The sequence below is a fragment of the Cucumis melo genome, chromosome 3, assembly GCF_025177605.1.
Source record: "Cucumis melo cultivar AY chromosome 3, USDA_Cmelo_AY_1.0, whole genome shotgun sequence".
Taxonomy (NCBI): Eukaryota; Viridiplantae; Streptophyta; class Magnoliopsida; order Cucurbitales; family Cucurbitaceae; genus Cucumis; species Cucumis melo.
The window spans coordinates 25,292,456-25,308,311 of NC_066859.1; the positions used below are offsets into that span (position 1 = coordinate 25,292,456).

General features: G+C 32.2%; 2 protein-coding genes and 1 non-coding gene across 3 annotated transcripts; 2 read left to right on the forward strand and 1 right to left on the reverse strand.

The window, feature by feature from the left end:
- The first annotated feature begins 1,682 nt into the window (after window positions 1-1,682).
- LOC103488496 (60S ribosomal protein L17-2-like) lies at window positions 1,683-3,789 on the forward strand. The gene is made up of 7 exons (XM_008447275.3): window positions 1,683-1,804; window positions 1,924-1,960; window positions 2,117-2,157; window positions 2,835-3,065; window positions 3,153-3,255; window positions 3,346-3,413; window positions 3,516-3,789. The coding sequence occupies exons 1-7, from the start codon at window positions 1,802-1,804 to the stop codon at window positions 3,582-3,584; spliced, it is 552 nt and encodes a 183-aa protein (XP_008445497.1). The 5' UTR covers window positions 1,683-1,801; the 3' UTR covers window positions 3,585-3,789.
- LOC127148749 (small nucleolar RNA snoR74) lies at window positions 2,616-2,744 on the forward strand. The gene has a single exon (XR_007819826.1). It is a non-coding gene; the product is annotated as a small nucleolar RNA snoR74 (small nucleolar RNA).
- Window positions 3,790-4,312: 523 nt separating the features above from the next.
- Window positions 4,313-7,605, reverse strand: LOC103488495 (small ribosomal subunit biogenesis GTPase RsgA 1, mitochondrial). Its single transcript, XM_008447274.3, has 5 exons — window positions 6,676-7,605; window positions 5,862-6,083; window positions 5,554-5,748; window positions 5,252-5,445; window positions 4,313-4,729 (listed from the first exon to the last, which is right to left on the reverse strand). The coding sequence occupies exons 1-5, from the start codon at window positions 7,393-7,395 to the stop codon at window positions 4,552-4,554; spliced, it is 1,509 nt and encodes a 502-aa protein (XP_008445496.2). The 5' UTR covers window positions 7,396-7,605; the 3' UTR covers window positions 4,313-4,551.
- Window positions 7,606-15,856: the final 8,251 nt, after the last annotated feature.

Here is a 15,856-nt window from a genome sequence, read left to right on the forward strand (position 1 = left end):
CCAAAAATACTTCAGTTAGCACGTAATCAGCGATACTTGCTTATGTAATTCTTCTTCTAAACAATTATTATATACGATCGTGTAGGTAATATCAACACCAGACATACATGTGTGTGTAGTTTTTCTAAACAATCGTGAACCAAGATCATTTAGATATTGGTATATAATCGTGTATCAAATGTTAATCGATTGTGTACAAAATCTAAATGATTTTGTTGAGATGGTTTAGTTTTTGTACGCAGGGAAAACATATGAGAGATGACAAAAATCGTTTAAGGATATAAAAAAGGGACTAATTATTGTTTAAGGATATAAAAAGGGACATAATAATTGTAGAACAATCATCATGAGTTCCAAAAGAAATATAAAAGAAAAATTACAATGAAAAAAGATGGAGAGGAAGAAGGAAGAAATTGAAGCTACGTGAAATTCAAAAGCTTGAAAATTTAAAGAGAAATGACTTCCTGGATTTTTCGATTTTATTCTATGGATCGTAAATATTTTGACATTTTGTTGTATTTATGAGACTTAACCGATATGAAAAGGAATATATATCTCAAAATAAGAAAAAAAATCGACTCCAATTTTGACCTAACATGTACAATATTTATTGTGAATTACTAAACTTGCAATCTTAAATTAAAATTTTCTTTTTTCAAAATTATTTATCCTTAATTTATGTTCAAAACTAAAATTCTAAGAATTCTGGAAAATAAAAGTTTATTAATTAACATTTATATTTATATTTATTGTAATCTTGTTAGGTATTTTACGGGTGCTAACAATATTTATAAAATATATTAAAACTTTAGATTTTATTTATAACGATAAATATTTCATAAATTTTCATAGCCAACAAAAATATCAAATTATTCGTAGAAATAGTAAAAAAAAAAAAAGTATCGTTGATAAACTCCTACAAGTTTCTATTAGTGGGAATCACAATACAAGCACAATTAACGAATTTGAAAACATTAATATAAGTAATTTAATTTGCAGATATAGTTCCCGATGAGAAGTTATTTTTAATTCAATCAAGCATTAGGTGCCTTCCTTAAACTTCGAGATTAATGTATATTTGACTCTTACACGTTGAATTTTAGCTTGGTCTCTTAGTAAATTCCTAACTTTTTATAATCAATTGGTATGTAAGATATAAATTTGCACCTCATGTTTAATGAACCCTAAAACTTTTAATTTTGTCTAAAACTTTCCATTTTTGTCTCTAATGAATATAAAAATTTCAATATTTTGAAAATTAAGATTGAAATTTGTAGTTTCGTAAGTTCGCACTAAATTCAAAATCTCAATCAAATATCTTATCAAGTACCAGTAATTTAGACTAAATTCATCTTTTTCTCTTTATTATTACTTTCATTCTCTTATAAAATTAGAGATCGATCCCCTAACTTAAAAAGAATAATTACATATCAATTATCATCAAACTAAATTGAATTTTAACAATGAAAATATACCATTGGTAAGTGCATTCACATGATAAAATAGCCATTACAATTGCTTAAAAACACAAACAATGATAATGTTAAGATAAAAAAATAAAAAAATAGATAAATTATAAAAACCCAAAAAAGTTCACTATCTACGGAAATAAAATGGGCCAAGCCCAAAGTGAGCCCAAACCAAAAATTAGGATTAATCTTTCGGCCCACATTGACTTCTTTTAGGGTTTTGTAGAGTTTGTCCCCTCTCTACTTATAAACCTAATTCAAGCATTTCTCTTTCTCCGTTCACGGCCAAATCCAACTTTGTTTCTTCACAGCCCCAAGTTGCAGCCGTCGCCATGGTTTTTCTTCTTCTTATTCTCTCTTCTTGATTTCACCCTCCAAACAATGCTTATCTCCGTTTCAAGTTAGCGACTAATCTTCTATTCCTGTTTTTTTTTTTTTTTTTTCATTGTTGCAGGTGAAGTATTCCAGGGAACCAGACAATCCCACCAAGTGTATTTTTCTTTTTCCACTATTTTCTCTTATGGATCTTCTTTGTTTTCTATTCAAAATGTTGCATTTGATGTGTTTGTTGGTGCTGGTTTGAGTTTTTTTTTTTACTTCAGTGATGTTTTCGCCTTTTACTGACACCCAGTTCTTCTTCTTTTCAGCCTGCAAAGCCCGTGGCTCGGACCTCAGAGTCCACTTTAAGGTAGGTTTTATTCCACTTCGTTGCTCCGTTGTCGTTTGGATTACCAATCAACTAGGATCACTATGAACTAGGTTTGTACTGTCAGTATTTTTATGCTCCAATTTTGGTGTAGGATCATAATTTTCTTTTCAGGAGCATGATTGTCTGTTTCGATTGATGTTCTCCTTTGTGTTATTGAATGTCTATCTAATGTATAAATATACTTGATCCGATACCATATTCCCTCTTTGGTTCAAGTAATCCTTTGGTTTAAGTGAAAATATGTTAGTGTTTGTTCTCGATGCCATCTTAAGACGTTCGTTTCTCGAAACAATCGGTTTCCGTATGGGAGCTTTTGATTTATCCACGCTTGAGAGAGCTAATGTTGGTCTTATTCTTGTGATGACTTGTTCTGATGAGATTAGTATAAGTTTCTTAGGTGAAGAATTGACTTTTTTTGAACTTGGTGTAACCTGATGATAAAAGCAGGGCTCTGTTGCCTTGAGTGAACAGTGCTCTCGTAAACTTCAGGGACATTATATGCATTGTTATTGGGTGAACCTCTGTAAACAATAATTTCTGAAGGTTCAGTAAATGATGCTACATTACATATTTAAGCTTATACTTTGATTTGCATATTTTAGTACTGTACTCCGTTGCTCAGACTCATCACAATTTGTCCGTTTCACATATTATAGAACACAAGGGAAACTGCCTTTGCCATTAGAAAGTTGCCACTGGCCAAGGCCAAGAGATACCTAGAGGATGTACTTGCCCACAAACAAGCCATTCCTTTCCGTCGCTTCTGTGGTGGTGTTGGACGAACTGCTCAGGCAAAGAACAGACACTCCAATGGCCAAGGACGCTGGCCCGTCAAATCTGCCAAGTTTATTCTAGATTTGCTTAAGAATGCTGAGAGCAATGCTGAAGTATGTCTTTCTTTTTCTGTCCAACCGTACTGTTAACTGTTGTTCATCTTTTTCTCCACTTGCTCACAATTATTTCTCCTCTTTCAGGTGAAGGGTCTCGATGTTGATTTGCTCCACGTATCTCACATCCAGGTAAACCAAGCTCAGAAACAAAGGCGTCGTACCTACCGTGCTCATGGAAGAATCAACCGTATGTTCCGAGTACATTTACTTATATTTATATGAATTTACTTGCTTCAAATTCCGTCTAATTCCCAACTTTTTTCTATCCGGTTTTCAGCTTACATGTCTTCTCCTTGCCATATTGAGCTGATTTTGTCTGAAAAGGAAGAGCCTGTGAAGAAGGAGGTATAGTATATCATTCTGGCTACTTTTAACGTTGTGTGTTGTAAAGGATAGTTTTTTTTAGATCTTTTTCTTATTTTGTTGTAATTCATGATGTTACAACAGCCCGAGACTCAGCTGGCGACCGGCAAACCTAAGAAAGGTCAAGCTATCCGTAGTGGCGCTTCCTCTTGAATGGCCCAAGTAGAAATTCTGTTTGTGGGTTTTTGCTGTGCCATTTCTTTTTCTTTTTTGAAGTGAGTTTAATTATTGATGATCAGATCACTATATAGAACGAGGGATTATTATTTAGATGTTTTGTGTGACAATGTTATATTTGGAACCTTTCCTAGTTCAATTTTCTTCAAGTTGCAATCACATTCTCGTATTTTTGCGTTCATTCTTTGATTAGACAAGGCTGATTTGGAGTGTTTCTTTGAGCGCTTACCAAAGCGGCTTTTGACTGGCGTGAAAGCGATCTTAGAACAGTAGACAAGACCTTTTTCAAAATCACTTTTAATCATACTGGTAGATGATTTTGCTTCATCATCGACTTTTTAGTGAACCTGACATGTCAATTTTTTAACTATGTTTATAAGTAAAATTGAGGTATGATTATTTGGGTATGATGTGATTTTGTTGTAATCCTTGGACGACTTTTATTTCGTATAAAACATTAATGTGCGTTGAAGGTTAAAATAGAAGGTTGTCTAATTTTGAAATATAGGTCAATACCTCGACTCAACTTGAAAGTGTAAAATACAAATCAAATACAACGGATTGTAGGCATGTAGCCTCTAATTTCCATTGTTTAACAATCGCTCTAAATTACACAATGTACAAAATAAACGATCCTATGTTGTAATTCATTGAACTTGATTTTTAGCAATATTCGTTCATTTCAAAATGTTAAGAAGTCTATGTAGAAAATTAGAACAAATTTCATAACGAAATTTTAAAAAGTTTTAGAACAGAAGTTAAAAATCTTAAGTTCAGTCAAGTTCTTACTTGATGGTTTGGTATCAAATCACCGTAGCAAAGACATCATCTTCTTGGCTCATTTCCGATGAAAAAAACTGTTTTAACATGTCAAGTCAAAGATGGGTTATAAAGGGAAGTATATACACTGGGAGGATTTATATGCAGCTGATGGATTTGTTCTCTATTGGTTTTCATTCTTCATTGCCCTCAAAATGGGATCGGTTTCCTCCAAGTCGTCTTCGTCTTCGTCCAATTCATCAAGTATCGACTGATTCACTCTCTTACGGGATTGTCTCCTATGCTTCTTTAGCTCCAACCTTGGTTCTGCTTGCTGAGCACCCATAACTCCAACCTTGATCCTGCGAAGAGAAGTTCCATCATTATATATTCATAAGGGAATAATTAAGGTTTTGAGCTAGCTAAGCAACGTTGTCATTCACGGTGGTCACGTGACCAAGTTCTAGAGTTACTCGTCCGTTTGGCAGTTCAAGTCTTGGATGTGCTACACTACATCAATAAATGGATACATACACAACATAACTGCAACCAGAATATTTTACCAAATGTGATTAGTAATCTTTGTTGCACAAGGTAAGATCCTCGAAAGTTATCGGGATATCAAGTTGATACATATTTAGAGAAATCAGTGATGAAGGGGTTCCTGTTTTTGTTTATAAATGGATGAGGGTACGTATAAACAACATTTCCCGACTTTCCCTTGCAATGTTTAGGGTTGCAACTTGTTTAAAATTTAGAAGAGGATATTCAAACGAAATAATACCCCGAAGCATTGCATTTTATTTGATGTGCCACCCCCTCAACTACATATAAAAGATCCAAAATATGTGTTTTGTTATTCACAACCTCTAAAATGTGCATACCTTACATCGCCCTCCCTTTTCGTTCCAAATGTTCTCAACTGGAATTCTTCCCTAATTCTGATTTCGTCAAGAAGTTGGAAATAGTACTGGTATCGCTCCCAATCTCCTTCAATAATGCATCCCGGTTCACCAAGATGTAAGCAATCATTAAAAGAGCACTTGGCAGGTTCACTGGCACGAAGCATTTTCTGAATCTGTTGAGAATTCAGTTAAACCCAAGAAATGCAACAGAACTTCAGATTATTAACGGCAGATGTTAAAAATCATCACAATCAATGTCAACATTGTAAAGTAGTATAAACCTCTGGAAAGGCTTGGGCAAGAGATTGTTTGGTTATTTTCATCAAACTGGGCTGGTTAAAACCAGGAGTGTCTGCCAAATATCCTCCTCCCGTCAACGGTAGAAGAGAAACATGACGAGTAGTATGCTTCCCTCTGCCACTTCTTGTTGAAACTTCTGCAACACGCTGGTCCTCAAACCACTTGCTACCAAGAATCTGTATAGACCAAGAAAAACATCGATACTCTTATAAGTCAAGTGATCAAGAAAGTCTTTGAACTAATTTGTTCACCAATACAAAGTTAATAGTGGAAGAATGATCAAACACACAGGATCAAACCAATTATCTGTGTCCAAAGCATCAGCAGCACGATTATTGTTTCTGAGAGCATTGATGAGACTTGATTTCCCAACTCCACTTGGCCCCACAATAACTGTGGTTTGATCTCTCAAAATATATGCAAGGGTATCAAGTCCAGTCCCGGTTTGAACACTGCAAAAAAGGGGATCATATCCCCAGCTACGCAGTCTGGACTTCCAGGAAACTACTGTCTGCATATGCCATTGCTAACCACTATCAGCATTAAGAAATGAAAAGCATCCATAATTATTACAAAGTTGGATCAATCCTAGAAAATTTAAGGTTACAAGAGTAAGGAACATGCAATATCACAAGCAATGTAAGAACCAAGTTCCTTTTTACAATCATAAGTTGAATGCGGAAGCATTATATTATGAGAAAAAGAAAGAGGGTGACAACAAAGCAACAAACTAGAAGTGAAAGTTGCTACATTTTTTATTGTGCAGGAATCGTGCTGATCTTCCCTATTTCGTTCCAATTCTATCGGATGTCCCCAAAGGGGCAAAAGTTGCTTAATTACCATAGCTCATTCTAGAAGTACAACATTATCACTGTGATTTAGTCATTTAGAAGTGTAGCCTTTTTTCTCACGGGATTAAAACTTCATTGCTTTTGTTGAGTTTCAGATGTTCAAAGAATCATTAATGCATAACATTTTGCTACATCAGTGATTACTCCTCGTATGGAGAAGTATTGGCAAATAATGCAAAAGAAATCGGATATAGTATAAGCGTTGAAAATAATAATCGAAGAATTTAGTAAGTAGAAGATTGAAAACGCAACCTCTTCATCAACAAGTTCCAGTTTATTGAGACCCAACGTCAGTGGAATGCCGGTAGATTCTGCTTCAACTAGAAACCTCGTAAGTGTAAACGGCTCCAACCTCGGCTGATCCATGGAGAAGAGCACAAGCAAGTGATCCACGTTAGCCACCGGAGGATCAAGGATCTCCGATTTTCTTTGGAAGACGTTCTCGATCATTCCCCTGCGGTCCACCCAATCAATGGAACCAACGACCACCTTGTCTCCGACTAACACTCTCCTCTTTATCTTCTTCAGCACAGCCTTCACGACGCACAGCAACTCAACTCCAACCATAGAAGATTCGGAGGAATCATTTTCCAAGCTACCAGAACGCTCCAAATCGTCGTTCGAACTTTCGGAAAATTGAGAAGGAAGCGTCTGAACAATTACTCGCATGAAATTAGCTTGAGCAGCAGCAACGGTGCCGATGGCTTGAGATTCGGAGAGAGGAGGATTGTCTTGAGGAGAGAGAACCGGTGCAAGAGATGAATAATCCTTGAAAGTATGTTTAGCTCGGAGTAGATTCTTGCTTGGCGGAGGCTTATTGGAGACATTGTTAGGGTTATGCTGTTTGGCAACAATTGAGAAGCAGCGGAAGTTGAAGACTCGCCGAATAACATTGCCGAAGACTGGAAATGATGAAGTGGCGGCTAAAGCGGCGGTGTGATGACGGAGCATAGAAATGGAAGCGATCGCCATAAGAGTGAGCAAGATTCGAGAAAGAATTTGCAAATTCAGATATCGACTTCTGAGATTGAGCAAAATCCAAAACAAAAACGAATTCTCTAACTAGAACTGCTCGCAATCAACTCGAAATGGAAAGTTTAAGACATCTTTATCTTAGTCACCGTCGAATTTAGAGCAAGTGCTGCTTCTGCTGATGAAGATGGAAGGATTTCAGTGAGAACAAGCGAAGCTAATTGTCGTTCTGTCTAAAACTACTTGTCGTTTGAATAACATGGGCTCTATTGGGCCGAGTGTAAGATCTGTGAATTATTGCCAAGCCCAGTTCATTTAGCGCTTTTTCGTGATGGGCCAGGCCCATTGTTTGTGGGTCATTTCTCATAGTGTAGAGAAGGGTCTCCATTTGCAATGACACTATTTAAGTTTCTACTTTTTTGGTTTGTGGTAATGACTATGTATAACAATTTTATCCATTCACATTGAGTATTTACAAGGTTTTGTTAAACTATCAAGATTTTGGTTTGTTTGGGAGGTTTACTATCAAGACTCACCTCATCCTTTTATCCTTTAACTATTATAATTCATTTCGATTACTTATAGCTTTGAACATTACAAATTTGATATTTTAACTGAAACGTCATTGATATAATGTTTTGATTATTACAGCTTTATAAATCTAAAACATTTCAAAACTTACCTATATATGAAGATCAATGTTCAACTTGAAAAAACACAAACACATTTTCATATTCTAGGCTTTCGTCTATCCATTCTCTTTAAGTAATCGTTTGTTTCATTCAAACTCTTTTCTTAAAATAGTGTGTTTTGTTAATCATATGGAGTGCCACGATTAACACCAAGATCATGCACCAATTGCTTTCAAGGCAACAATCACTCTACTACGTGCAGTGGGATTTTGTTGACATATGCTGTAAAAAGTGGGGCTTGAACTTGGGTATAAAAGGGGTAGAAAAACAGTTTTACCACTGAAGTAGATTATGATAAATTTTATATCAATTACATGTGTAATGATCTGAAAGTCGATGGATGGTTCGATCTCTACCGGTCTATTCTTTAAAAAAAAGAAAAGAAAAGAAAATAAAGTAATATAGCATGAATACAACATATAAGGTGTGGTTGGTGGGTGATGGGTTGTTTAAAAAATTGGAAAGGCCACATTGAAGTGAGGGTTTAAGGTTGAGGCTTATCAACGTTTGTGCAAATTTGACCATTCTAAGAACAAACACATATATATATACCTTCTCGAGACTCGTGGAGCCACTTTCTTTGGTTTTAAGCCTACAACCATTTTTCAAACCTTTTCTTCTCCTTTCTTCCCTTTTTCTAAGTAACGTTTTATCTTTTTTTATTCAACTAAAGGATAATATAATTTTATTCATTTCTTATTTATAAAGTTCTTGTCTTTTTTTAATCTGTGTATATATATACACACACACACATACACACATTCCATTTTAATTATTGAGTTTAAAATGTTTTACATTTTGATATATACACTTTTTTTAATATTTATTTTAATTTTCGAACCTTTTATAAACAACCATTTTGGTCACTATTGTGTTATTTTTGCGTGTAATTTTCTCTAATTTAGTGTTTGTTTCTAATCTATATTACGCTTGTATAGTAACGTGTTAGTACACGTTTTTAAAACCATTGATTTGTTATCAACGCAATGAAATACGAGAAATGGAACAATCTTGAAAGCTCAATGGTTAAAATATATATTTTAAAATTATTTATGCCAAAATGAAACAAATCGAAAAATTCGTAATCCAGAATAAGATTTAAATAAAGAAAACGTTTTGTTTGAAATTTTGCAGTTATAGAAAATGATTAGGATGATGGCTATAAATGTTTATTCAATAATAAGAGTTCAAATTGGAAAATTTCCAGTACTATAGTAGTACTTGTCTAATCCCCGTGTTCACATCTATAAATTTGTTTTTATTAATATTTGTAGACTCCACAATGATGTTAATATGTTGTAACGTTTTTCATAAAGTGTGTCCACATGGCACATACTAAGTGTAAGTAGCATGAACAACTTTCCATATAACAAATATATATACACTATATTATGATATAGATAACAGTTTATCGCGATTCATATTGCAAATAAACGGTGATATTTTTTTATATTTTAATTTATTTTACTATATTTAAAAAAAATCTTAAAAATGAAACTTTAAATTAAATTTTGTGAGAAATATATTAGAAGATTTAATTAAAGAAATTGATCACTTGCTCATTTTTATTCATTTTTGAGTGAATATGGGGGAAATTTGAAAAATGAAAATATGATAAAAGATAAGGAATATAAGAGAAAGAGAAAATGATGAATTGGTTAAAGAAAAAGAAAGTGACAAATGAAACCATGTGAACTTTGAAGATAAACATAATAATGTATAGATAAGAAAATTAAACAAAGTCATACCTTTGACCAATGTTATTGAACCCTAAAATCTAAATCCTTTTTCTTCCACCAAACACTCCCCAATATCATAAATCATGTGTTCATTTATGGCATGACATTCAAAAGAAACAAAACAACTATTCTTTTTTTTTTTTTTTTTTGTCAATGTTTCTTAATGTTTAAGTTTTGTATATCTTATTTAATTTAAATTTAAATTATAATTAATGGTCACTTACGTAATATGTTTTTTAGTTAATCGAATATTTATTATCGTATTAGGTCAATTTAACTAAAATTAACCGTTTAGACTAGCACTGTTTCAAGAAATACAATTGGTTCGGATAAATATCTCGATATCATATTGATGATTCTTTGCTCGTTTTTCAAATTAAAAGTTGAAATGAGAATATTTTGTTTTTCTTTTTTGTGAAAATGATTGTTTCATTCTCTCACATCTCTTCTATATTCCCTTCACTTTCATTGTTGCTTCGTTATTATTACATGTGGACTAACTTAAAACACAAAGTCGATACTAATTAAGATATAAGAAAGATTCGAAATTCTCTCTCTGCCACTTTTTGTTAGGTCAACACATCATCTAACAAAAATTATTTTACCTTTTGTTTGGACAAATTTGCAATTGATCACAAAGGATTGAGGTGGATCCAAGTCGTCAACTTATCTAAACCTACATACATATCTTGTAAGTCAATAAATTAGTAATGAATTTTCTCTTTTTTAAAGTTTAATATAACATGTAAGAGTGGAGATCACTTGTTTGTTGAGTCTCTACCTTTTTCTTTGATTTTATCTAAGAATATATATACACTAATATAAAATTAAGGTATAATGATAGTAAACTCAAAACCGACATTATATTCTATTGTTGGAATAAACGGTATTCGTCATGAATGGTTGTTTCACTTCATAATGAGAATAATCAATTTAGAGGAATGACACAAATGTTCAAATGATCACGAATAAGTCTTTAAATTAAGTACCATTTCTCTAAATTTTGAAAATGAATTTGTTTTTTTAGTGTTCAGTACATCTACAAAGTTTTGTTCGTTGATCTTCTGGACGTGGTGCTAATTCTAGAAGAAAAACATTTTGTTCTATCGTGAGAAACATATAATTACTCTCGAAACTCGGGTACTAGGATGAGTAAAATTGTCTTAAAGAGACAACATGAGTTCGTTGGATTCAGAATTCAGATTTTTAATATGTATTGTATGTGTTTTTATGCTTTTGTATGGTTGTGATATTGGGTTGACAATTAAACTATGTTTAAATGAGATAGAAAAGGAAAATAATTAGAATAGGAAGAAAGATAAAAAGGAAGTTTAAAAATGAAAGTATAAAATAATTGTATCCCTTCCCCTAAGATTTGGAATGGTATTTATTCGTTTGTTAATGGATGAGACGCATCATTTATCTATAAACAATTTGGGTCAAAAAGACTCAAAACCTACCGATATGCAATTTCGACGGTCCATATTAGGAACCAATTTTTTTTATATATATTTTTTTTTTCCTTTTATAAAATGAAAATAGTAATAATAATAATAATTTTAATTCTTTAATTGGAAATTTTCCTATCCAATAATTAATACTCCAAGCTGCCGTCCAATTCTCTCCCATCCTCATTTAAGCAATATTTTATGTCTTTTTATTTTTATTTTTATTTTTAATTAAAATAAAGAAAAATATTAATTTCAACCCTAAATGTTGATTTGTATTTAAAATTATATACTAATTATTCTATCCATTTAAACACCGACATTGCTTTCTCTTTTTGTGGAGTAAACTCCTTTTTGAATCTGGAAAGGTTGATAGTCAATTTCTAATCTTTTTCTTTATCAAAATTCTTTATTGTGGTTATCTCTCTAATTTGCGAAATGATTTTTACATTTCCTAATGTTTATATTCATATTATTCTTTGTAGTACGAGTGTGGCTTGGTCAACCTGCGTACTTTGAATGAGATGAACATAAATTTAAGGAAGTAATTTTGATTATGATTTCTTAAATTAGATCGATTGATATAAATGATTTTGAACTATGATAAAAGGAAAAGATTAACATAGACAAAGAATTTTTAGAATTATATTAGAAGGAGACTGTTAGAATTCTTAGATTCTTCCTTTCTTCCCATACTGTCTAAACTAAGAAAGAAATTGTCCCCCAATCTGCCCGTAATTGAAACTTCTTCTTCCTCCTCAAACAATTTTGGGTTTAACTCCGAAATTTAGAAGAGACTCTATCCAAATATAGTAGGGTAGAAAATCAATTATCTCGTATTGAGAATAGACTTCAAAATTGGTCTATTATAAGGCTTGAACCTAAATAAATCTACGCTCGTCCTTTCTTCAATTTTAGGGAAAATGATGTAGTAAGAATTTCATAAGACAACATTCCGGTAAGTGAAGACTTTTCAGAATATCGTCTTCTTGCAAATGAAAACATTGAATTATGTAGCAGACACAATTATAGATATATGCACGTATGATGCATTCAAGTAGCCATAAAACCTCTCTTTAGGACGGGATTGGATGTACCAACCTATATTGCCCTAAGAGATAAAAGGCATATGAACTTTTCTAATTCTCTATTAGGAATTTTTCAATCAAACCTCGACAATGGTTCAGTCTATTTCACTTGTAAGCCTGGATTCATGGTTGCGCTTCAAGATAAGAATATTTATGATGTTTTATGTCTAGATATTCGAGCTAAAGAACTACGTTTGAAGAATGGATCATACTCATTCTCAGTCATGTACGTCTTGCATTACAAAATGATGTATACCAATACTTCTCCTAATGCTTTGAGTGTATCTCCAAAAAATTACACCATGCTAATCGAAGTCAATTTAGAATAGTCTTCCATGACGGTTCCCAAACTTTTAGACTTGAGCGAGCTAACCCAAAATCCAGTCTGATCTATCCAGCATGCAATTGGCCCTAGAACTAGGTAAAGCAGCACGACTCAGATAATGAAATACGATGATGGTAGACACTAATAGACTTCTTTTGGTGTCTATTAATAAGTCTATTAGTATATTATTGATAAAATATGAAATTTTGCTATATTTTGTAAAAAATTTGGCTGATTTTGTTATATTTGAAAATGATTAATTAATAAGTCATTGGAACTTAAATTCAATTTGTTTATGATAAGTTTTTTGTTTTCACAATTTGGGAAACCATTTTAAATATTGATTTAAGAACTTGAGAAAACCACAATTAATATTTAGGGGCCGTTTGGAGGCCGAAGGAAATGATTATGTAGGAAAAATATTAGGATAATTCTTGAGTTATGAAAAGGAAGGATTATGATAACATATGTTTGGGGAAAGATTATGTAGAAATGATTGTGAAGGGTTATGACAAAATGTGTTTGGGAGAAGGGTTCTGTGGAAAAGATTAAGAATTTTTTTTTAAAGATTCCTATTTTAAATCCAACACACAAATAATTTACCAAATCGTCATATTTTCGTTACTTAAATAAGATGTCCATATTCAACGTTTTTTACGCAAACGTTTCGTATCAATAAATTATTATTATTATTTTAAATTCATATTCTATCTCCAATACACAAATTATATATATTTAATTTACCAAACCGTTATAGTTTTCATAAAATAATTTTCAGTAATTTCTTCAAATACGACATCCATTTTCAACCTTCTTTTAATGTTGAGTCGTTTACATACGAAGAAATTATACTTTAATTTTTTAGTTTATGCAGCCTAAATCAATCTTAATTGACATAAAAGTTCCGATTTCAATCTTTAACCATATATTTGTTTTCATCATTTTAGGAGAAAGAAAATAAAATTAGGAAATAATTCTAATCAAATACTAGAGGAAGGAAACAAGTAGGAATGGTTTGTATCTTCCAAAACCCGATTTCAATTCCTCAATATGAAATTCCTACAGCAAAATGATTGAATTTTGTATAGTTTATTTGAGTTTTTATTTTTATTTTTATTTTGTTATATATTTTGTAAATAATTTTAATTTTTATGCTATTTATGATAATTACTCCTATAATATTTTATGGGTTTTTCAGAATTTATAATGTTGGCTAATTTTCATTTCATTTTAACATGAAATCTTCTTGCTTGTGCAAGTAGTCCTAGAAGACAGTACAACAATAGTATGGGAAGTTTCTGTCTCTTTTTAAAAAATAGTTTGGACCCATTTTGTTTTCTCACTTAGTTTGCATATAATATAAATTTCACTCTTAAATATAATCTTTTTAACTTTATCATTAAAAAATTATTTAGGTTAAAATTACATATCCAAAACTGTTGGATATGTCAATTGAACAGCTTTCAAATAAAAAACTATACTAAATTTCACTTTTATTAAATTACGTCAAAATAGAATGTTTATCTTCACTACTTTAAATTTCTAAAAAATGTTGCGATTTTAATAATCGAGTAAGTTCTCACTCTAATAAAGAAGATCTTTAATTTTCATTTGTGTATTTTAACAGATTGATAACGTTTCAAATTAACACGATAAACGTAACAAAATTGAAGTAGCAGAAACATAAAATTTGAAGGAAATAAAACTATAAAAGCTACCACTAAATTTAGATGACATATCTATATATCTTAATTGATATTTCTAGAGAGGTATATCTTAGTAAATTGATATACCGATGAATATACATAACTTTCAAAATTTAATATTTTTTCCAATATTTATAAATAAAATTGAAACCCCAACGTCAACATCTCATCTCATCTCATCTCATCTTATCTCATCACCAATAGTGGAAAGAGCTAGAGATTCATAACAATGTTGAAGAAGAGGAATGGGTTGACGGTATTGTAATGGGGCCTTGAGAAAAGCCGTAGCAAGCTCCATCAATGGCGGTCGCTACAATTATTCCTTTCAAATGGGCCCCTCCACCGTCGCCATTATACAATTCACGCCATACGCCGTCAATTTCAACTAAGCCCCCACCTAACCCCTTCCTCCAAAATTTTGATTTTGACCGTCGCCCTTTTCTTTCACGACCACCACTCCACTCACCAGCACCGATCGCCATCGACTCCGACCTCCATTTCCGTCATTTTCTTCGGACTCTTAACCCCAAAATTTTCCCTTCCACTCATAATTCTTCACCTCAAGAAAAATAACAAAAAAATCCGAGGTCCAAGGTTCACGGAATTGCAGCTAACCATAGGTGTTAACTCCAGGTAGAGTTTGATTGATTGGTTCTTGTTTTCATTGCCGTGGTAATCACTATCAAGCACAAATATTTCGGTGAGACAAAGAAACTAATACTTCAAATCTCTCTTCTTTTCAAAATAACAAAATCAATAAAGAAAAACAGCAAAACTTAAATCAATAAAGAATTTGATCTTTATTCTTCTCTCCTCCACGAGTTAGAACATATTGCGTTTGTTGTTTTGTTTAATTTGGAAAACGGAGTGCCCACCATGTGTTTGTGTGAGAACAATATTCGTAAAGAGCATTGGTAAAATCGAAAATGCGAACGAAATAAAGCAATCCGTGGGAATCTGTTTGGTGAGGACATCAAAGAAAAGTTAAATCAGAATGCACACAAAGTGTTTGTGGTAATTCCTCTCGATGAATTTTTAGCGAAGATCATTTTTTGTCTTTTTCAGGTGCTTCCAAAACGGTTTTTTTGTGTGGGAATTTATTGGCCACGTTGCTGTGTCTTATGAAACGTTTATATAATGTCAATGGGGATATTGAGTTTCACTTTTACACAAATATATATATGAATTTAGCTTTCGTTTTTCATTAAAAAGAAAAAAAAGAAATTATATCGATAAATAAATATTTTACAAAAGGGTACGTTTTGAAGAGGCCTTTTCAAAAATATAATAAACTATTAAAATAATAATTTCAAAAACGGAAAAAACTCGTAAACTCATATTAATAGATCACAGGCTCGTGTGAGTAATCTTCTTCTAAACGATTGTATACTACAGTCTAAACGAATAGTATATGATCGTTTCGGTCATGATATACGGTTATGTAGTTTTTTTTTTTTAACAAT

Coding starts and splice junctions, on each gene's coding strand:
- LOC103488496 (XM_008447275.3), top strand. Junction 3,066..3,152: donor ATGCTGAGAGCAATGCTGAA/GTATGTCTTTCT, acceptor CTCCTCTTTCAG/GTGAAGGGTCTCGATGTTGA. Junction 3,256..3,345: donor TGCTCATGGAAGAATCAACC/GTATGTTCCGAG, acceptor TCCGGTTTTCAG/CTTACATGTCTTCTCCTTGC.
- LOC103488495 (XM_008447274.3), bottom strand. CDS start 7,395: ATGGCGATCGCTTCCATTTCTATGCTCCGTCATCACACCGCCGCTTTA. Junction 5,446..5,553: donor TTGCCCAAGCCTTTCCAGAG/GTTTATACTACT, acceptor AATTCTCAACAG/ATTCAGAAAATGCTTCGTGC. Junction 4,730..5,251: donor AAAAGGGAGGGCGATGTAAG/GTATGCACATTT, acceptor TTCTCTTCGCAG/GATCAAGGTTGGAGTTATGG.